Source organism: Oncorhynchus mykiss, chromosome 8 (assembly GCF_013265735.2).
Source record: "Oncorhynchus mykiss isolate Arlee chromosome 8, USDA_OmykA_1.1, whole genome shotgun sequence".
Lineage (NCBI taxonomy): Eukaryota > Metazoa > Chordata > Actinopteri > Salmoniformes > Salmonidae > Oncorhynchus > Oncorhynchus mykiss.
In genome coordinates this window covers 48,677,533-48,701,237 of record NC_048572.1, presented here as the reverse complement: position 1 = coordinate 48,701,237, position 23,705 = coordinate 48,677,533, and the positions used below count along the sequence as shown (strand labels likewise).

Genomic DNA, 23,705 nt, shown 5'->3' with positions numbered 1-23,705 from the left:
TTGGTTTAAATAATGCAAAAACAAAGTGTTGGAGAAGAAAGTAAAAGTGCAATATGTGCCATGTAAGAAAGCTAACGTTTAAGTTCCTTGCTCAGAACATGAGAACATATGAAAGCTGGTGGTTCCTTTTAACATGGCTCTTCAATATTCCCAAGTAATAGGTTTTAGGTTGTAGTTATTATAGGACTTTTTCCCTCTATACCATTTGTATTTCATTAACCTTTGACTATTGGATGTTCTTACAGGCACTTTAGTACTGCCAGTGTAACAGTAAAGCTTCCGTCCCTCTCCCAGCTCCTACCTGGGCTTGAACCAGGAACACATTGACAACAGCCACCCTCGAAGCAGCGTTACCCATGCAGAGCAAGGGGAACAACCACTCCAAGTCTCAGAGCGAGTGACGTTTGAAACGCTATTAGCGCGCACCCCGCTAACTAGCTAGCCATTTCACATTGGTTACACCAGCCTAATCTCGGGAGTTGATAGGCTTCAAGTCATAAACAGCTTAATGCTTAAAGCACAACGAAGAGCTGCTGGCAAAACGCACAAAGGTGCTTTTTGAATGAGTGCTTACGAGCCTGCTGGTGCCTACCACCGCTCAGTCAGACTGCTCTATCAAATCCTAGACTTAGTTATAACATAATAACACACAGAAATACGGCTCGTATTTGAATACTGCCTGCTAACCTAGATTTATTTTAGCTAAATATGCAGGTTTAAAAATATACACTTCTGTGTATTGATTTTAAGAAATGCATTGATGTTTATGGTTAGGTACACATTGGAGCAACGACAGTCCTTTTTCGCGAATACGCACTGCATCGATTATATGCAATGCAGGACACGCTAGATAAACTAGTAATATCATCAACCATGTGTAGTTAACTAGTGATTATGATTGATTGATTGTTTTTTATAAGTTTAATGCTAGCTAGCAACTTACCTTGGCTTACTGCATTAGCGTAACAGGCAGACTCCTCGTGGAGTGCAATGTAATCAGGTGGTTAGAGCATTGGACTAGTTAACTGTAAGGTTTCAAGATTGAATCCCCCCGAGCTGACAAGGTAAAAATCTGTCGTTCTGCTCCTGAACGAGGCAGTTAACCCACCGTTCCTAGGCCGTCATAGAAAATAAGAATGTGTTCTTAACTGACTTGCCTAGTAACCTCTCTGGGATATGTGGGACGGTAGCGTCCCACCTGGCAAAAAGCCAGACAAAATGCAGAGCACCAAATTAAAATAAATTACTATAAAAATCAATCTTTCATGAAATCACACATGCAAGATAGCAAATTAAAGCTACACTTGTTGTGAATCCAGCCAACATGTCAGATTTCAAAAAGGCTTTTTGGCTAAAGCAATTGATGCTATTATCTGAGGATAGCACCATAAACAAAGAGAGAAAAGCATATTTCAAACCTGCAGGCGCGACACAAAACGCAGAAATAAAAATATAATTCATGCCTTGCCTTTAACGAGCTTCTTTTGTTGGCACTCCAATATGTCCCATAAACATCACAATGGTCCCTTTGTTCGATTAATTCCGTCGATATATATCCAAATTGTCAATTTATTTGGCGTGTTTGATCCAGAAAAACACTGGTTCTAACTTGCGCAACGTGACTACAAAATATCTCAAAAGTTACCTGTAAACTTTGCCAAAACATTTCAAACTACTTTTGTAATACAACTTTAGGTATTTTTTAACGTAAATAATCAATAAAATTGAAGACGGGATGATCTGTGTTCAATACAGGAGGAAAACAAACTGCAGCATGCTTTCTGGTCACATGCCTCTATCTAACAGTACATTTAAAGTTATCCTCATTCAAGATGGCCGTACTTCTTCATTACACAAAGGAAAAACCTCAACCAATTTCTAAAGACGGTTGACATCCAGTGGAAGCGATAGGAACTGCAAGAAGGTCCCTTAGAAATATGGATCCCAATGAAAACCCATTGAAAAGAGAGTGACCTCAAAAAAAAAAAGAATCTGAATGGTTTGTCCTCGAGGTTTCGCCTGCTAAATAAGTTCTGTTATACTCACAGACATGATTCAAAGAGTTTTAGAAACTTCAGAGTGTTTTCTATCCAAATCTACTACTAATACTATGCATATCTTATCTTCTGGGGATGAGTAGCAGGCATTTGAATTTGGGCATGCATTTCATCCGGACGCGAAAATACTGCCGCGTCACAAAAACGTTAAATAAAGATTAAATAAAGAGGTAAAAAAAAATATATAATTTAAATCGGCCAAATCGGTGTCCAAAAATACAGATTTCTGATTGTTATGAAAACTTGAAATCGGCCCTAATTAATCAGCCATTCCGATTAATCGGTCGACCTCTACTCTGGATAACATAACAGCCTAACCAGCTCTGCTAGGGTGAGCAATGTTAGGTGAGCTGTTCTCTCTCACTTAGATATCTGGAAGTAGCTAGCAAGTTAGCTTGGGTGCTTGACTGCTCTTAGTACAGAATGCTTGGATCAACCCTTAAAGAGATGGGTGGGGCATAGGCTTAAGAGGGTGTGAACAATGTTGAATGGGTGTAGAAAAAGAAGGGCTCTCCAGTAGTAGTATCAAAATATTCAAAGGCCATTTTCTCAAAAGTGAGTTTACCAAAGTTGATCAACTTTCAAAGCAGGATTACTTTCCCATTGTTCCTAATTTGTAGTGTATTATATACCATTTTGTAGCTCTGAGTCTCTACCAATGTAAAAAAAAAAAAAAAAAAAAAAAAAAAAAAAAAACATTCAAATGTTGCTACGTAGGGCCGGATACAGATGGTGGGTCACATATGGGCACTGTGATTCACGGATGGATAGGCTTCGTATCCGCTGTCAAAATTCATGCCATAACCAACAGCGTTACCGCTAAAACCAGCTTTTGGTTGGTCTTAAATATCAGCGCTGCCTGAAATGAGCACTTTGGATCATGTTTTTAAGGACAAACCTCAAACATTTCCACCACACGCATCTCAGCGCAAGCGAGCTAATAGAAGACAGGTAAATTGCCAAACCTGGCTTTAGGGCTGGAAAATGCCAGTGCGCCAGTTTTTACATTACAAAATATCAAACTAACGTGTGTTTGACACGAGCTCCACCTTAAAGCCAGACGGAAATTGAGCCTACAGCCAACCAACCCGAGCACCAACATTCTGGTCAGAGACAACGCACACCTGACTTCTTTGCTAGGTCAATATGTACTTTACATGCCCAGCAAAAAAAAAGAGAAACCAATCGAGGAAAATAGACAAAACACACACGCTGGGTAATGTACAGGTTATGAAAAAACAAAGTCAAAAGACACTTTTCTCCTCAGAAGGCACTCCCTGGCATAGCTAGCTCCTCTTTGGCAACCATAGCCCTCCTCCCCCGACCTAACAGAACAGGCTACTCTGTCAATGCAGAGACTGCATATCACACTAATGAGAAAGGAGGGAAAGAAAATGAGAGAGAAGGATGGATGGAGGACAGAGCAGGGTGTGGGTGAGTCCTATCACGAAGCTCAGTCAGCAGCACTTCATCTATGACCTCATGGTTCTGCATTCAATAACGTAGGCTGGGTGAGTGTGTGACTGGGTCATGAACAGAAGGGTTGAGCAGACACACAGACCATTACAGATAGAGACACAAACAATATAGCTAGCTTAGCCGTAAACATTGCATTTGTTCAACCAATGGGAGAAAAAGGATGGCTATGATTATTCTACCAGATTGGTACCTGGAACACACGCAGCATAAATTGAGTATACACACAGAGGGCACATAACCCTAGTGGAGTGCTTTAAATTCAGACTACAATACAAAGCACTAGACTTGGGCAGATATGAAAAGACAGTAATTTGTTGAATCAGTAGACTTGAAATACCTCGCCCACAATCAAAATAATGACTAATAAATAATACACTGACTACTTTCAGGTACACCCACAAGAAGAGGACCTGAAAGACACACAGACACATACTTCCTGGCATGTCATAATGCATGCTGCATATTCTACCGATAAATAGCTAGCAGGACAGCAGTACTGTTCGAAAACAAGTGACCATCATTATATGATAGGTGTGGGTGTGAAGGGAACTACCTCCTCGTCATCGCTGGACAGTCGCTGGTACTCGGCTGTCTCTCCCATGTTGAGATCAAATGCCGCCTGTCTGACGGTCAATCTGTCTGTCAGCTCTCCAATTGCCTCAGCCTACCCCTCCAGTATGTGTTTACGTCAACCGATACAGATATTCCTGTTTGTAGTACAGTGTAGGGATTATTGGGAATAGGGATGTCTCTTTAGTACACCTAGTCCGTCTTGGTTTGAGACACATTCACCAATCCAGTGTGTGTTCTCGTGAACAACAGATGAGGCTATTCCTCTTAGCAGCGGCTGGTCAAAGATATTCCCTTCTTCCTTTCTGTAGACAGAGGCCAATTCCTGGTTTGGGTCGCAGTCAAAAGAGGATGTTGTGGTCAGACAGTCATAACAAGTGACCAAGTTCTTTGGTTAGGTACATTTAGAAGGATAGGAACAAGGTACGAGTGTCCTCTTCACAATGGACATAGGCCATTCCTCTGGGAATGCATTGGCTGGTTGAGTCAGGTTCTGTGGAGGGGTTTCCTATATGCGAATGCAGCAGGTATCAGTTCTTTTGTTGATTTGTGTTGAAGGTAGCCTTTAAGAGAGTAGGTGTCAAAGGGTGACAGATCCCTGTTAATTTCTGTCTCGCCTAGTGGTAATGACCTTCCAGTTCTGCTCTCTCTCCCTTGCACTCCTCCCTCATCCCTCTATCACAGGCTGTCACCGTCTCTCTCACACGCCGCTCCTTCCTTCGTTCTGCCTCAGTGCTGATGCATGCTGCACTCGTTCAGCGATGCACCTCTCTCTCATTATATTATGGTGGCTTTAGAAAACAAGAGGATGTAGAATGAGTCTTTTACCCAAGGGCTGTTTTTTATTTCACTGTTTTTTTCCTCCATCCCTCTTCCCTTGTTTTTGAACAGCTGTCCACTTCGACCAGCAACTTAGCACACACAGAGAGAGACAGAGAGAGGCAGAGAGAGAGAGGCAGAGAGAGAGAGAGAGAGAGAGAGAGAGAGAGAGAATCTGGGTGTTTTTTGGTGCCGTTTTCAACGAACTCCCTGATTGCTCCGTTGAAGCCGACAGTTAATCCCTTGTTATTATATTTTTTCTATTTCCTTCAATCCTTTTTTTCCTCACAATGTTTTGGGGGTCCCAGTTGGTCGGTGATTTGGTGAGTGGTCGCCTCCCCACCACCACGGCAATAACAGAACTCCCCCTTCCTGGTCGTCACAGTGATCTCCAGTCAGCGGTGGTCCTGAGAGCAGCAGCCAATGAGGTGGCAGGAGGCCGACGAGGGCGGCGGCAGGCACTGATGAGGAGCACTAATCCTCCCCGGAGAGGGAGATAAACACAGCCACGATGGGTGGTGTGTGTGTGTGCGTAGAAAGCACCTCTCCACTATGGGAGGGGAGGGAGAGGACATCTGGAGGCTAGCTGAGCAGACATCTGGATGAAGGGGGTAGTAGAGCAAGAACGAACGTGAAAAGAATTAGAACAAGAAGCAGAAACAGCTTCTGCACGCCCACTGATTCTCTCTCCGCAGTCTAAATTTGACGGCAGAGTCATGGTCTCAATGGCACTGACAAATGTATTAGCACTGCGGTTGTTGATCGTCTCTCTCTCCCCTCTCTATGTTTGGCCGGTCCAGTCCAGTCCTGTTCCTGTCCTGGGGCCTGCTATTCGCAGCCTGCTGAGCAGGCTTAATGCTCTCATCCCCTCTCCAGCTCCGTTGCTAAATCTGTACCCTCCTGGTCCTGTACAGCGAGCAAATACTGTACACACACGGAGGTAGACACAAACATACTGTACAGGCATCGTCACCTACATAGTTGTGTCCTCTGCTCCTGTGACTTTTCTGGGCGCTGCAATTAATCAAGATATCGGGCAAATGATGTTGATTCATTGACTTCCCTCCCATATAATGGTGCTTGAAGCTTTGTATGTCTAAGAAAATATTTAGTAGAAATTGCAAACAACTCACACTACACACAGTTTTACAGATTTGGGACTAGAGGAATGCCCCATTCCAACCCCTTTCCCCTTCATGTATGTTAGGATTTGGGTAGGGTCCAGGAGTCAATTAAGAATTTATTACAATTTCTTTAAATAACAAACAATACTTTCTTCTACAAGTTGCTCGGCAAGGTTAAAACAGAAGGTCCAATCAGTTCCAGAATGAAGTCCAAAAAACACACAGATAAGAACGGTAATCTGCCGACTCGTCACCCACGCTCCATCCTCTCCTTCTCTTTCTCTCTCCCAAACGAGAGGCTTTGTTGTCCTGTCCTTGCAATATGCTGTTGTGGGCTCTCCCACCCCCTCTCGCAGCTCAATCCGTAATCACACATTTTCAGTGGGCTTAAACCTCCCTGCCTTGCTTGACTTCTTTCTCATCCCTCTCTCCATCCTCCCTCATTCTTTCTCTATTGAAGCCTCAATAGAGCTGTAATTCATAGATAAATTGCTGCTCCTCTCCCCCTCTTTCAGTCTATCCTCATCTACTCCTTTTGATAAAGGTGGATATCCCATGCCGATGAGTTTCTGTAGTGAGATGTGTTACTGTATTCTGTAATTATGTCCACCATGATCCGTGTGTATATTCAACATAACACAAATAAAACTATGATCTATAAATATAGCAAAACATTTAGTAAAGTAAACCATAATCCGTAAATTAAAAAATATTTCACAAATACTCACCATATATTTAATGACTTTTCATTTATACATTTGTAAATAATTTTTTAAAAACATAATTCTACTGTGTGTGTAGGCCAGTGAAACAAAATCGAAATTTAATCCATCTGAAATTCAGGCTGTAACAACAAAATGTGAAAAGGGTAAAAGTGTGTGAATGCATTCTAAAAAGGCACTGTAGGCCTATTCCTGATCTGACACATCTGCATGTCACATTCAGCATTCAAACGTTTGTAAAACGGTTTGCGCAATATCATTTTTTTTGTGTGAAAGAATATCCTAACAAATGACATTGGTTGTCAATTGCGCAGTTGACAATTATGTTTTACCGGAAAGTAGCATAAGCTACCACCGGAGACAACTCTCATCTGGCTATAGGTAGGCTACATGCTCATCAGGGCTTACATTACATTTTATTTTGAATGTTCAGGTTCGCTATCAGCAGTAGTTTTGGTAGTTTTGCTTGAGAGAAAAAATAAATAATATATGGTCGTTTTTCCATATACAGGGTAAAGTTGATCATTTCATAATGAAGACAGCGATCACTTTAGCTACCTGCACTGCATGGTCGATGCGGGAGAAGAGAAGCTCACTCCCAATCCGTCAAAACTTGCAAGCGGTCTAAATTATTTGATTATGACACCAGGGTGAAATCCAAAGTTGTGCTATATATTAATATTGATACATTACAAGTGAACACAAAAATGACAAATTAATTAGTGGGTGAATAGAGATCCACAAGCACTTTTTGAATGCACATTCCACAGTTGTTAATGTCAGGGATTTCTAAACATTTACTCACAAATCATTCTTCATTTCATTTGTGAGCCATGTTGAATATACACTACCTGACCGAAAGTATGTGGACACCTGCTCGTTGGTGTCCACAATGTTGGCACCCTTTGCTGGCATAACAGCCACCACTCTTCGGCGAAGGCTTTCCACTAGATGTTGGAACATTGCTGCAGGGACTTGCTTCCATTCAGCCACAAGAGCATTAGTGAGGCCGGGCACTGATATTGGGCGAGTGAGGCCTGGCTCGGAGTCGGCGTTCCAATTAATCTCAAAAGGTGTTCGATGGGGTTGAGGTCAGGGCTCTGTGCAGGCCAACAAACCCTTTCTGTGTGGACCTCGCTTTGTGCAAGGTGTCCAATGTCATGCTGAACCAGGAAAGGGCCTTCCACAAACTGTTGGAAGCAGAGTTGTCTATATAATGTCATTGTGTACTGTAGTGTTAAGATTTTCCTTCACTGGAACTAAGGGGCCTAGCCCAAACCATGAAAAAACAGCCCCAAACCATTATTCCTCCACTTCCTCCAAACTTTCCAGTTGGCACTATGCATTGGGGCAGGTAGCGTTCTCCTGGCATCTGCCAAACACGATTTGTACGTCGGACTGCCAGATGGTAAAACATGATTCATCACTCTAGAGAACACGTTTCCACTGCTCCAGAGTCCAAAGGCGGCCAGCTTTACACCACTCCAGCCGACGCTTGGCATTGCACATGGCGATCTTAGGCTTGCGTGTGGCTGCTCGGCCATGGAAACCCATTACATGACGCTCCCGAGGAACAGTTATTGTGCTGACCTTACGTCCAGGAACAGTTTGGAACTTGGTAATGAGTGTTGCAACCGAGGACAGACGATTTTTACATGCCACACTCTTCAGCACTCGGCGGTCCCGTTCTGTGATCTTGTGTGACCTACCACTTTGCGGCTGAGCCATTGTTGCTCCTAGATGTTTCCACTTCACAATAACAGCACTTAGTTGACCGGGGCAGCTCTAGCATTGCAGAAATGTTACAAACTGTCTTGTTGGAAAGGTGGCATCCTTAGCTCCGTTGAAAGTCACTGAGCTCTTCAGTAAGGCCAGTCTACTGCCAATGTTTGTCTATGGAGATTACATGGCTGTGTGCTCGATTTTATACACCTGTCAGCAACGGGTGTGGCTGAAATCGCCAAATCCACTCATTTAAAGAGGTGTCCACATACTTTTGGATAGTGTATAAAGATCATGAGTGAATTTGTGACTTAAGGGGAATATAGGTGAAATATATTTACATATTTACAGATTATGGTTTTATTTATAAAATATTTGTATATATTCACAGATCATAGTTATATTTGTGACTTATGTCAAATGCACACAGAGATTGTGGTAGACATACAGAATAAAGAAACATCTCACTCCATGTGTTTTCCTCAACTCACATTAAATCTGTTATCGCTCTCTCTCTCTCACTTCTGACACATTTCTTTACTCAGTCGCTCATAAACACACACACACACACACACACACCAGATGGCTGCAGAATCAACAGCAATGTCATTAAACACCCACCCCCCCAGATCTCTTTACCCTCATTCTCACATCAGCACCAGCACTTATCCCTCCAGGAAGCATACAATACTGAGACAAAAACATAGTGGGGGAGAGAATAAGAGAGAGAAAGAGGTATAAGTGGAGGAGAGTGCGAGAGACCGAGAAAAAAAAGAAAAATAGTGTAGGAGAGAGAGCATAAGGAAGTGGGGAGGCATTGTGTGGGCCAAGGCCGGACCAGGCCGAGCTGAGCCGTGCTGGGTCACTGCCTAACTGATTAAGTTAACACGCTCCATTAATGGCCAAATCAGGTTTAGGGTGTGGGGGTGGGGGGGGGGCTTTCTGGTTCCATTTGCCCGCCATTTTGTCTCAAAGTAGACATTTAGCCGAGGCCTGTGAAACATGTAGGCTTACGCCTTTTATTTCCCTATCGCAGACAGGCTGGGAGTGTACGCTACCAATTGTATCATTCCGAACTCCAACATCACAGCTCATTTTGGCGGGAGCCACCCTTAATAAAGACATGGCTCCCAGTCCCACCAGTCTCTTTAAGACACTTAGTGGATAGACCGCAGGCACTACTGGGGTAAGCTTTAAATCAGCACTGCATGATATTCCCATGGTCTACTCTCAAAGCTTAGGGCTCATATAGTGGAAATCTAAAATCAGGGACTTGACTAAGGATGCTGCAGAAAGCCGACCGTGTCGCATGCAGGAAAGTATGTCAACGCCAGAATTTGTTTTACATACATACTTGATGCTAGCAGATGGTGCATCGTTATATTTGGCAGTTTGAGATGACATTTAGGGAAATACGGTTACGGTGTGAGGGAAGTTCCTGAGGAGCCCCAAGAAGAATCAAAAGTCCTATCATCCTTTGGAGATCGTATCAGCTCTGTCCAGACCAATTCAATTCATACACACCCATGTACACTTACAACTCTGCTATGACAATTAGCCTACATCCTCTCTTAAACAATGAAATAGCCAGAGCGATCACAGTTGGGTGTATAAAGTAAAACACCTCTTTGGAACCATAGGACTCATCGCAGCATTTATAGAATAGACACTTGAGCTTCATTAAGTCATGCGGTAGAATCTGTCAAGCACAGTTAGTGGCTGTGTGGCGTCTCATAGGTCAGGAAGACGACCAATATGCTGGTCGCCATGAGATGAACAGCAATACAGAATCCGAGATTATCACGCCCGCAGGCATCTGGGGAACTTTGTGAGTTTGGGAAACCGTGACCCAGATCTTAAGATGGCGCCACTATCCCATTTCCCTCGGAACTAACGTCTAGCCTTTAGGCGAGCATGTTAATGCAGACCAGCATTACTATCACGCTAGTGCACACCAGGAATACAGGAAGAGAGAGCCATTCAAGAACAACAGATCTACACCATTACAGTAACCACTGATCAGTGGCGACAAGTTAACTGCAAATGCAATGTGTGTGCCAAATTTTCCAGTGTAAGATCAACTGCTGTTGAATTAGTAGATGAATTCATCCTTGAGGGTGAAACCTCCAGACATGCTACTGTATGAATCCCATTTTAAAGAAGAGGTAGTAATGATTGCAATACTGTCCTACTAATGTTAGATTTCCTGATTAAAGGAATTGAACTTCAAAAATGATACTGTCAAGGTGTTATACTTATGTGACCCACTGGATACCAATATGGCGATAGCCCCAAGTTCTTTTGATTGCGGAACAATTATGGCTACAGTAAGACAGCCTTGAATTATAAACTATATAGGTTACGATGACAGGTGGATGTATAACAGCCAAGGATTTAGGCCTAATATTTCTGAAACAAAATTATATTTCTTTATCACAACAAATAATGACTGGTCATATATGACAGTTGATATTGTGAGCTTGGGGTAAAGATTGTTGATTTCTACTGCAGAGAATTATTTAGCTGGGTAGCTTTTCCATTTGATTACTGCTTTAGGCTAAAAGCTATAGCTTGCCAGTGGCAGGTCACTGGTAAAGCCAGACTCCCAGGCCATGTGCTAGCGGTCATATCTGAAAACAAATGTCCTTTTATCCTCTTATATCCCCAGTCCCCACTATGTGTTGCAAGGCGGGAGACCGAAAGACAAGATAAATACTCTTGATATTAAGACGTGTTTCTCTGTAGGATCAAGAACAGGGGGTGATGTAGAAGCTTTGCAACAACTCAAAACGGCATTGGTGCCTTAACTTACTTTGAGGAAATAGTGTGTCAGTAGAAGCTACACAGCAAACCATCTAGGTGCTAGTTCTGTATAACAAGGATCCAGGCCTATGCGCTAACTCAGTGGTTACCAGTCGCTCTCCAAGGCATTCCTAGTCGATCATTTCTGTTAAATTAATTTTTTATTTTTTTTGTATTCGTTTCGCGCTGTTGGCGGTAGGTGCACTTGATTCAGCAGCCCTAGTGCCAGGAAGGCAAACTGTTCCCATTTTTAACCACTTCATGTGTGTGATGATAGAACTCCGCCTACCCAGCAGGCCCAGAGAGCAAATCAAGCCTACCTCTGGCCAATCAGGTAGCTCAGATCACCATGTCTGCACAGTTTCCTTCAAGCTGTAGACTGTAAAAAGAAGCCTTGAAGTTCAAATGCACAGCAAAGTTGATACTGTGAGATTTCAAAATGTTTAAAACCATGACTAGAGAGACTCAACGAATACAGCAAAGAGCTGCTGTTTGTGTAAGTTTGTGTTTAAGTTGTTATTCAGCACTGTCAACACTTTGTTCAACACCTTTATAAGCCATAAAATGTGCTTTCTTCCTACTTCCACACGCTGCAACCAGCACTGCAGTTGCAATGAAGGGGTATAGCAAAGTCTTCCGATAAGCTTGCGTTGTTATTATTAGTGTTTCTCTTTTTTAATATTGAGGAATATTTCACTTTTTCTGTTGATAGGAGTAACATGAATTGGTGCATGAGGAGAAATAATTCAGTGCAACTTCAGTTTTGCCATCAGCTGGAAGATGTGTCCCCTTTTCTCAGCGGAAGGAAGAAGGGCGGAGGGATGGTCAGAGACAGCCACTATGCTGCCCCCTTCCCCTCAGACTGACCAGATGCAGGCCGTCAGTCCAGTTCAAAAATAAAAATAAATGTAACACAACAATTGATCTATATCCAGGGTGATCATATATACTATATTTTTTAAATATAATTTCCAAAGAACAACATTGGCAGGGCAATTCAAGCATAGCCAATATGCAGTGATAATGCAATGGGCCTGTAGCCTACTTCACAAACTTAATTGCTACAGAAATGTTTTTAATAATATGTTTACATTTTTTTAAGTCATGCTTTAGCATGAAAAGGTTGGTTACCACTGCTGTAACTGTACTGAGCAGATCGAGTGCATTTCAAAGCATTTCAAGGTTCAATTAATTAAAACCCTGCCCCCAAAAAAGTATAAAAAAGTCAACGTTTTTGCAACAAAGCTCTATGATTTTGTATCCAAGAAGCACTTCCTTTTCTTTCTACTAGCTTTTAATGAATTGTTTAATGTTATCAGTGTGTTTCTATTATTGTAGCATTCTAAATGCCCCAACCAGAACTTGTTCAAATGCAAAAGCTGAGGTTAGGGTAGAAACCTACAGGTAAGTGCAACCAGCAGAAGTTATAGGGGAATAATACCCACGGTGCAGTGATGGTACAAACCACCACAAACCATCAGTGCAGAAGAGTTCTGTGAACTATGGTTCCTCCCTCATTTACCCTCTGAGGGCTACTGGGTTTCGTGGAGCGCTGACTGTATCATACTGAACGCAGCACTTGGCTGGACAGGGCGGGGGAGTCACCAGATCCAGATCCAAACACGAACACAACAAAGCCCTTTCATCATTCCTTTTCCTAGAAAAGCTTTTCCGCTTTGCAACAAAAGGAGGATGGGCTTCGGCATGGTGACTGTGAGAAAATCCCCAGGAAATACAAATGCATGTTCATGAGAGTCAGTGTGTGCATGTGTGGTTTCGTACCATATAGGCCTAATCCTTGCTCGCTTGCACCTTTCTAGGAAAGTGGGGTGACACGTTATGTTCAGAGGTCTTTCCAGGGCTCTGGGTGGACGTGAGGGAAGCAGTGAGAGGATTAGGAGGACAGGAGAGGGCGGGAGGCTAGGGCCCAGGCTGAACTCAAGGTCACAGTCTGAGGTATGGCCCAGTTGAACCTTTATTTAACCAGGCAAGTCAGTTTAGAACAAATGTTTATTTACACTGACGGCCTACCAATAGGCCTCCTGCTGGGATTAAACATTTTAAATAAAATAAATATATAGGACAACACACACATCACGACAAGAGAGACACCACAACACTACATAAAGAGAGACCTAATACAACAACATAGCATGGCAGCAACACATGACAACACAACATGGCAGAAGCACAACATGGCAACAGCACAGAGCATGGTACAAACACTATTGGGCACAGACAACAGCACAAGAAGGTAAAGACAACTATACATCACACAAAGCAGCCACAACTGTCAGTAAGAGTCTCCATGATTGAGTCTTTGAATGAAGATATAAAATGGTATAGTTTGAGCGTTTTTTGCAGCTCGTTCCAGTCACTAGCTGCAGCGAACTGAAAAGAAGAGCGACCTGGGGATGTGTGCGCTTTGGGGACCTTTAACAGAATGTGACTGGCAGAACGGGTGTTGTATGTGGAGGATGAGGGCTGCAGTAGGTATCTCAGAATAAGGGGTTGTGAGGCCTAAGAGGATTTTATAAATAAGCATCAACCAGTGGGTCTTGCGATGGGTACACAGAGATGACCAGTTTACAAAGTGCAGTGATGTGTCCTATAAGGAGCATTGGTGGCAAATCAGAAGGCTGAATGGTAAAGAACATCTAGCCGCTCGAGAGCACCCTTACCTGCTGATCTATATATTACGTCTAAGTAGTCTAGCATGGGCAGGATGGTCATCTGAATCAGGGTTAGTTTGGCAGCTGGGGTGATAGAGGAGCGATTACGATAGAGGAAACCAAGTATAGATTTATCATTAGCCTGCAGCTTTAATATGTGCTGAGAGAAGGACAGTGTACCGTCTAGCCATACTCCCAGGTACTTGTATGAGGCAACTACCTCAAGCTCTAAACCCTCATAGGTAGTAATAACACCTGTGGGGAGAGGGGCATTCTTCTTACAAAACCAGGAGCTACAAGCTGCCAGCCAGCTATGTGGCCTATCCCTGCACAGAGCAAGGAGCTTAGTGAGGAGGAAGAGAAAGGTTCAAAGTCAGGTCATAACACCAACCCCAAAAAACTGGTGCTTCCAAATAATCATTGCCTCAGTTCTCCAGTCTATCATTGACATCCCATAAAAAAACATAATCAAAAATAACTAAAACGCTAATAGGCTACTAGGCCTGTTCGTATGAAACGAATTAGAGGGCTGATAGCTGATAGTTTCTTTTAACGGCCTCACCAGTATAAATCCACTTTTTAGAGCTGAAAGACAATGTCCAGAACTTCCCATATTTAAGTAAATAAGTAATTGTTTTAGTGAAAATATGATATACAGTGCATGCTGAAAGTTCAGACCACTTGACATTTTTCACATTTTGTTATGTAGCAGCCTTATTCTTCAATTGCTTGTTTTCCTCATCAAACTACACACAATACCCCATAATGACAAAGCAAAAACAGGTATAGAAATAGTTGCAAATGTACTTTAAATTTTTTTTTTTTTAAACATTTACACAAGTATACAGACCCTTTACTCAGTACTTTGTTAAAACACCTTTGGCAGCGATTACAGCCTCGAGTACATGGGTATTACGCTACAAGCTTGGCAAACCTGTATTTGGAGAGTTTCTCCCAATCCTCTCTGCAGATTCTCTCAAGCTCTGTCAGGTTGGATGGGGGAGCGTCACTGCACACCTATTGTCAGGTCTCTCCAGAGATGTTCGATCAGGTTCAAGTCCAGGCTCTGGCTGGGTCACTCAAAGACATTCAGAGACTTGTTCCGAAGCCACTCCCACAGCATAATGCTGCCACCACCGTGCATTCCCTAGGGATGGTGTCAGGTTTCCTCCAGATGTGACTCTTGGCATTCAGGACAAAAAGTTCAATCTTGGTTTCATTAGACCAGAGACCAAGGTTTCACCATCTCCACAGACGAACTCTGGAGCTCTGTCAGAGTGACCATTGGGTTCTTGGTCACGGGCCCTTCTCCCCTTTCGCTTAGTTGAGTGGGAGGCCCCGGTGCACCTCTTTCTATTCTGGTTAGGGAGAGTGTTCTGTGAAGGGAGTAGCACACAGCATTGTACAAAATGTCCCATTTCTTGGCAATTTCTCGCATGGAATAGCCTTAATTTCTCAGACTGACACGTTTCAGAAGAAAGGTTTTTGTTTCTGGCCATTTTGAGCCTGTAATCGAACCCACAAATGCTGATGCTCCGGATACTCAACTAGTCTAAATGCCAGTTTTATTGCTTCTTTAATCAGGACAACAGTTTTCAGCTGTGCTAACATAATTGCAAAAGGGTTTTCTAATGATCAATTAGCCTTTTAAAATTATAAACTTGGATTAGCTAACACAACATGCCATTGGAACACAGGAGTGATGGTTGCTAACAATGGGCCTCTGTACGCCTATGAGATATTCCATTAAACAATCTGCCGTTTCCAGCTACAATAGTCATTTACAACATTAACAATGTCTATACTGTATTTCTGATCAATTTGATGTTATTTTAATAGACAAAAAAATAGCTTTTCTTTCAAAAAAGACGGACATTTCTAAGTGACCTCAAACTTTTGAATGATAGTGTACATTGTTATTTTTCAGCGGGTAATTTGTCAATTTTCACTTATTTTGAGCTGGTCTGTATTAAAAATATATGCACTGAGTGTACAAAACATTAAGGACACCTGCTGTTTCCATGACAGACTAACTAGATGAATCCAGGTGAAAGCTATGATCCCTTATTGATGTCACTTTATAAAAACACTTCAAATCAGTGTAGATGAAGGGGAGGAGACAGGTTAAAGAAGGACTTTTTAGCTTTGAGACATGGATTGTACATGTGTGCCACTCAGAGGGTGAATGAGAAAGATAAAATATTGAAGTGCCTTTGAAAGGGGTATGGTAGTAAGTGCAAGGCGTACCAGTTTCTGTCAAGAACTGCAACACTCCTGGGTTTTTCACACTCAACAGTTTCACGTGTGTATTAAGAATGGTCCACCACCCAAAGGACATCCAGGCAATTTGACACAACTGTGGGAAGCATTGGAGTCAACATGGGGCAACATCCCTGTGGAATGCTTGATACCTTGTAGAGTCCATGCCCTGACGAATCAACGGTGTTTAGGGCAAAAGAGGGGGGCGCAACTCAATATTAGGAAGGTGTTCTTAATGTTTTGTACTCTCAGTGTATATAATGACCATTTTATAAAATGGTATAATTGTGTGATATGATAGCATTTTGCAAACCTGCTCCATCGTCACCACAAGATGAATGGTTTTGACCACTAAAGTTTTGCTTCACTACAGGCTCCACTGCTTTGATTGGTGTAACAACGTTAGCTAGAAACAATGAGTTTCTTTCCATATAATGAAAAGGAACCTGCAAAAGAAAATTCAAGAAACTTAGTTACATGTCATTTGCGGCATGCATGATCATGAGCAAAGTCATTGTAGCCTATAATTTAACTTATCCTGCGAGAACCATGAGCTCGAACTTGACTTGGCTTTGCTGTACGACAGCCAAAGACTGCCAGCAGCCAACCAAACATTGCACCTTGTCCATTACAATGGAGAAAAACGCATTTCAGCCAACTTTCAATACGTATCAATATTACCAGAGCTTACTCTTATTCTTCCTAACTATTTAATGGCAGATTCGCAGCCGCAAGTTATGGAAAATGCCCAAACTTGAGATAACAATAGATGGTGAAGTCAAAGATTTTGTGGTGACGTTTTCCATCTGTGGTGACGTTTTCCCTAAATCAATGCTTATAACAAATCTAGTTCTAGTACCAGCAATAGAGTCAGCTGGCTAATCTTTTGAATATGGTATAGTTTTAAAAAAATCCAGCAACAATACAGTGCCTTGCGAAAGTATTCGGCCCCCTTGAACTTTGCAACCTTTTGCCACATTTCAGGCTTCAAACATAAAGATATAAAACTGTATTTTTTTGTGAAGAATCAACAACAAGTGGGACACAATCATGAAGTGGAACGACATTTATTGGATATTTCAAACTTTTTTAACAAATCAAAAACTGAAAAATTGGGCGTGCAAAATTATTCAGCCCCCTTAAGTTAATACTTTGTAGCGCCACCTTTTGCTGCGATTACAGCTGTAAGTCGCTTGGGGTATGTCTCTATCAGTTTTGCACATCGAGAGACTGACATTTTTCCCATTCCTCCTTGCAAAACAGCTCGAGCTCAGTGAGGTTGGATGGAGAGCATTTGTGAACAGCAGTTTTCAGTTCTTTCCACAGATTCTCGATTGGATTCAGGTCTGGACTTTGACTTGGCCATTCTAACACCTGGATATGTTTATTTTTTAACCATTCCATTGTAGATTTTGCTTTATGTTTTGGATCATTGTCTTGTTGGAAGACAAATCTCTGTCCCAGTCTCAGGTCTTTTGCAGACCATCAGGTTTTCTTCCAGAATGGTCCTGTATTTGGCTCCATCCATCTTCCCATCAATTTTAACCATCTTCCCTGTCCCTGCTGAAGAAAAGCAGGCCCAAACCATGATGCTGCCACCACCATGTTTGACAGTGGGGATGGTGTGTTCAGCTGTGTTGCTTTTACGCCAAACATAACGTTTTGCATTGTTGCCAAAAAGTTCCATTTTGGTTTCATCTGACCAGAGCACCTTCTTCCACATGTTTGGTGTGTCTCCCAGGTGGCTTGTGGCAAACTTTAAACAACACTTTTTATGGATATCTTTAAGAAATGGCTTTTCTTCTTGCCACTCTTCCATAAAGGCCAGATTTGTGCAATATACGACTGATTGTTGTCCTATGGACAGAGTCTCCCACCTCAGCTGTAGATCTCTGCAGTTCATCCAGAGTGATCATGGGCCTCTTGGCTGCATCTCTGATCAGTCTTCTCCTTGTATGAGCTGAAAGTTTAGAGGGACGGCCAAGTCTTGGTAGATTTGCAGTGGTCTGATACTACTTTCATTTCAATATTATCGCTTGCACAGTGCTCCTTGGGATGTTTAAAGCTTGGGAAATATTTTTGTATCCAAATCCGGCTTTAAACTTCTTCACAACAGTATCTCGGACCTGCCTGGTGTGTTCCTTGTTCTTCATGATGCTCTCTGCGCTTTTAACGGACCTCTGAGACTATCACAGTGCAGGTGCATTTATACGGAGACTTGATTACACACAGGTGGATTGTATTTATCATCATTAGTCATTTAGGTCAACATTGGATCATTCAGAGATCCTCACTGAACTTCTGGAGAGAGTTTGCTGCACTGAAAGTTAAGGGGCTGAATAATTTTGCACGCCCAAGTTTTTGATTTGTTAAAAAAGTTTGAAATATCCAATAAATGTCGTTCCACTTCATGATTGTGTCCCACTTGTTGTTGATTCTTCACAAAAAAATACAGTTTTATATCTTTATGTTTGAAGCCTGAAATGTGGCAAAAGATCGCAAAGTTCAAGGGGGCCGAATACTTTCGCAAGGCACTGTAGATAACATAAAGCTAGCTAAATAAGGTTAGCTACACAGAGCGGTCAGTGCACTATTTGTTGATGTTCATCAACTCCACGTGGAAATACCCACACCCATTAATATGGTTAAGTAGCCTTTGTCATTCCTTGGAGGTGGAACCTAAACATGCATTTCATCTCACTACGCTGAAGGAATTAAAAGAACAATAGCTTTGACTGAGTTGGAACTTGTTTTGTTCCATAGGCTATAACATGAAAATGACAAAGATAGGGGCCAAAAAATCCCCCAGAGATTTGCATGATTACCCGAGCAAATGTCCCAAAGCTGCTGGGGTTTGATGGCATATCATGGATTCAGTTTCTCTAGCAGCTAAAAACTGCTGCACGGGCACACACAGCATCACACACAGCTTGACCTTCAGCCTGACACATTTGTTTGGCTTATTCTGCTGCCACCACTGTCCCTCCAGCTCACCTCCTCAGTCCCACCCCTTATCATACCATCACATCAACAACAAATAACCTACGTTAACCTCAATATGGGCAGCCACTTCCGTTGAATTCAGTAGGATGCACCGTCACTTGTGACTTGTCTTTCTGGGATTAGTCTACTTTCAAAATTGAATAACAATAATTCTAGAGGGTTAAAAGCTTTTTGCTTTTAGACATGTAGGCAGGTGGACGTGGTGGATTAGGGCAGTATTTTCTCAGACTCATGCACTCTATGACCTGGGAGAGGTAAGTAAAGTAAGTAATATAATGCTCTAGATTAACAATAGATTAATCTTCTAATAAGAACGTGATTTGAAACAGGGAGTACAGTAGAGTACAACGTTATGGAGTTTTCAGATATATAGATATTGTGTAGAGAACAGTCCTCACTGACATGTATTTATTTTATTTAACCTTTATTTAACTAAGTAAGTCAGTTAAGAATAAATTCTTATTTACAATGACTGCCTACACCGGCCAAACCCGGACAACACTGAGCCAGTTGTGCGCCGCCCTATGGGACTCCCAATCAAGGCTGGTTGTGATGCATCCTGGATTTTAACCAGGGACTGCAGTGACACCTCTTGCACTGAGATGCAGTGACTTAGACCGCTGCGCCACCCGGGAGCCCTAAAGATGTGCCAAGCTTGTAGCGTCATACCCAAGAAGAATCGAGGCTGCTTTGTCATTATGGGGCAGTGTGTAGATTGATAATCCATTTTAGAATAAGGCTGTAACGTATCAAAATGTAGAAAAGGCAAAGGGTCTGAATACTCTCCCAATTCACTATCTAGCCTTATTTTACTTGTTGATCTATTTCAGATCTGTGCTGCTGAGTTGGATGAAGGATGGGAGACGATCAAAGGAAGCCATTTTGGACTATCAAGAACCAACACCAGAAAGGTGCAAACATTTACCCGAGTGCCTCGTTGGCATGTTGAAGTTCTTTGCACGTTAATAGTTCTCTGTCTGTAGAACTTGCCTGAGGCATTTGTTCTATTTATAGAGAATCAAGGCATCATTTGACTGTCTGTTTCCATCTCTCAACTCTGTTGTCCACTGACATACTCCTGATGTGCACAGTGCTCATATGGGATGATGAACTAAGAACAGGCACAGTGGCACACTGTTTTTCATGATAGGTTGGTTGTGGACACGCGTAGGAGTAATCATGCAAGTGTGTCGTATGTATGTGTGGGTGTTGCTGATGTGCTCTTTCAGAGATCGCATTGAATCACACCTGCAGTGAGTGGGCTAGACTACACTGCCAATCTGGTCAATGTGTTACCTGCTCTTCCGGTGTTTTCCCGAGTTAAATAAAAAGGAAAAGATAAGAGAAGCAGCACATAACAGCCTGATGAACCAGAGAGAGAGAGGGGGGGAAGAGAAGAAAGAAAATAGAAACTTTAAGAGAGGTGTGCCGAAGCAAGAAATGTACCCAAGACATGGAGATTGTGAGATGGAAAGATGAAGAGACTCTAGAGGTGGCAACACATGGAGAGAAAGAGAGTCTAGAAATAAGGGGCATCTTAGAGAGGAGAGAAAAAAAATAGATTACACGAGATTGAGATGAATGCAGTCTCCCACCTACTACAGGGCTGTCTGTGTTACTATTAAGACAGACAATCTAAGTGAGTGAGTCGTACGTACGCTTATCAGACGCTCCATCTCCAGCACGTCCTTGATATGGTTCCGGTTGCCGTGAATCACGAGTATATGGGCAAGGTTAGTAACTAGTGGTGTTACAGCCTTCGGATAGCTTGTCTGACTGCATGCCAACGTGTGACAACGAGCTTAGAACAGTTCAGCCCTCCCAGGAGGTCCTGGGGAACACGTCACTGTCCAACTGACAAGAACTGTATTGAAGCCTGCAGATTTTTCCTAAAGCATACTATAGCAGACAACACATGGTGTGCGTTTGCCCGGTTATTGGCAAAAGATCTGATCTGACTGGTGAAAAGACCAATTAGTGGAAAAATATCAGAATTGAGCTGCCTGTGTGTGGGCAGAGTAGAGTAGGATACATGAAAACATCTGTATATGTGTTGGGGTAATTTATCTCTTTAAGAACACCACACCACTGGGCCCCACACACTGTACTGAAAAACAAGTGGGCTATTATTCTTAACAGTATTTCATACCAACAAAAACAATTTTGGTAACCAATGTAACCAATGTACCACAAACACACACAGTCCATAGGGGAGGAGGAACATTGAAAATGAGACAGCACCACCAACCTATAACTGGAGAACGCAAACGGCCTGCCCCGTTAAAAGGGCCACATGAACACACTTTCGGACACGTTACTGACACACCTGACATATATCCGGGATAGGCACACCGCATGTCCTTGACTGTGGTAAGGCGAGAACTGTGTGTGCTTATGTGGGAGAGAGAGGAGACAGTTGGTAGAGCATGGCAGTTGCAACAGCATGATAGTGGGTTCCATTCCCAGGACCACCCATATGTAAAAATGTATGCATGCATGACTAAATCACTTTGGATAAAAGCATCTGCTAAAATGGCATATATTATTACAGTGAGAGTGTGAACAAAAACACTGAATATGAGCTCAAATGGGGAAGGATGAAGGGAGAGGTGTGTGCAGAAAGAGAGCAAGAAGGAACAGAAAAGTAGAGAATTTAAGAGAGAAAATAGTGTGAGGGACAGAGAGCGAGAGGGTTGGTTGGTTGGGGGGGGAACGTGGCACCCAGATTAAAATAACACTCCCCCTGCCACCACCCACAAGGGTTCCTTCCTCTTACTTCTCTGCCGTCAGTCTGGGCCCCCCAGGCCCTCTCAACATTGAGAGACACTTCACAAGAAGCACACTCGCTGCTATTCATGGCCGGCCTCACACTCCTCCCCCCATTTACCCAAAGACTGTTGGTCTATCAGAGAAAAGAAGATCATAGCTGCTAAGTAGGGAGCATTCACAAATTTCCTGTACACACCTCTCAGGAAGTCCTCTTTAAATAGCAACAGTGAGCAGCAGACACCTGTTTGGGTGCATGGCTGGCCTGTATCTCATCTGAGTGGGAGCAAGGAACAGAGGAGCTCTTGTGTAGCCAAGCAGAGCTTGAAGGACTGACTCTTACCTCATCAGCTGAGCTGGCTCTGGAAACACCACTGTCATGCAGACATTTCTGCCAAAGAGAGAACAAAACCCGCTGCTCTCAGATATGCTTCGCTTTTGCGTGGGCAACACACCTGTTTTCGCAGGAAATGGCCAACCAATCAACATCGCTTTGTCTGTTTGCGTGTGTAGGAGTATGTGGTTGGGTGGTTGTGTACACACAGTACAAAGTGCAATGTGTGTGTGCAACTATGTTTTGGTCTTAGTGCAACAAAGCCACAAAAGCTAAAACACCACCATGTATAAAAAAAAATTGCACCAGCAGTCTCAGTCAGAGAACACTGGACAACCTGTGACCCCGAATGACATCCTCCTTGGCTAACCCTATTAAAGTGAATAAATACCCTCCATTGAAAACAGGATCTCACTTGCACATTCCTTCCATCAAGCAAAGCAAGTCAGACTGATTTCATTTCCTGTCTGCATTGCTGAGATGCTTTGGACATAAGAATTTGGACTGGAAACAGAATGAACACGGCTTTGACAGCAAGGGTGAATCTCAATGGTCATCTTTGCATCGTTCCTTTATCTGAATTTGCAGACCAAGAAAACTTAGCCCAGACTCTAGATTCAGACTACATTTGACAGAAGAACAACTTTCTTGCAACACACACACATCCTAACTAACAAAGATTTGCACCAAGCACTCATAATGTATACACACATCCAATGTCTTACCTCCTAGGTGATGGTAGGCTGAAGGCCGAAAGTAGAAGTTGTCCCTCCGTCTATCCGTAGACCCCCTCTCTCTCTCTGGGGACGAGCCTACCCTCAGGGACAGTAGGGTGTACGGATGGGTAGGAAGGTCAGAGGTCACTCACAGACTGGATGGCGGCAGGCCCCGGTCCGGGCGAGGCGCAGCCCCGGCTAAGAGTCCATTATGTTGCTGTGGGATGGTGCGGAAAGGTCAGCGGGTTACATGGTCTCGCACGTCCCCGTCCATGGGAAACCACACACACCCAAGGAGTCTATTTCAGGAAACTGCCTGAGAGAAAAAAGCACACCCTCAGAATCAATACCATTGCATAACAATTAGTGTCAATATATGGTCATATTTACTGGAAGTTGTAATCAAGGTTGGTCCTACTTGACGAAGAACACATCGATGCTGTATTAGTCCTACTATCAAATTTGGTAGCGTGGGTTGCGGAGACAGTGCAACATCTACACTTTCTTCCTCTCCCCCTCTCTAACTCACCGACTGTAAACATAACCCTCTGTTCTTGGGACACATACAAACACTGTGAACATGACACCCTGATGAGTGATGGGGTCAGAGTGAGAAAGCAGAGGTGGCTTAAGCTGAGTGCTCAGCAGGGGGCCAACTGC

The 23,705-nt window shown here is 42.9% G+C and overlaps 1 protein-coding gene across 2 annotated transcripts in view; it reads right to left on the bottom strand.

Annotated features, from left to right (window-relative positions):
* Positions 1-22,425, bottom strand: part of tnk2b (tyrosine kinase, non-receptor, 2b) — a 124,605-nt gene extending 102,180 nt beyond the window's left edge. The window contains exon 1 of one of the 2 annotated variants that reach the window (XM_021612735.2): positions 22,339-22,425. Coding sequence is in view for 1 of the 2 variants with exons in the window: in XM_021612733.2 (XP_021468408.1) it covers positions 4,090-4,137 (48 nt within the window). In the remaining variant the exon portion in view is untranslated. Of the gene's footprint in view, positions 1-4,089; positions 5,295-22,338 lie in introns of those variants that run through there. The other variant, XM_021612733.2, reaches the window with a different exon arrangement.
* Between the last annotated feature and the right edge of the window lie 1,280 nt (positions 22,426-23,705).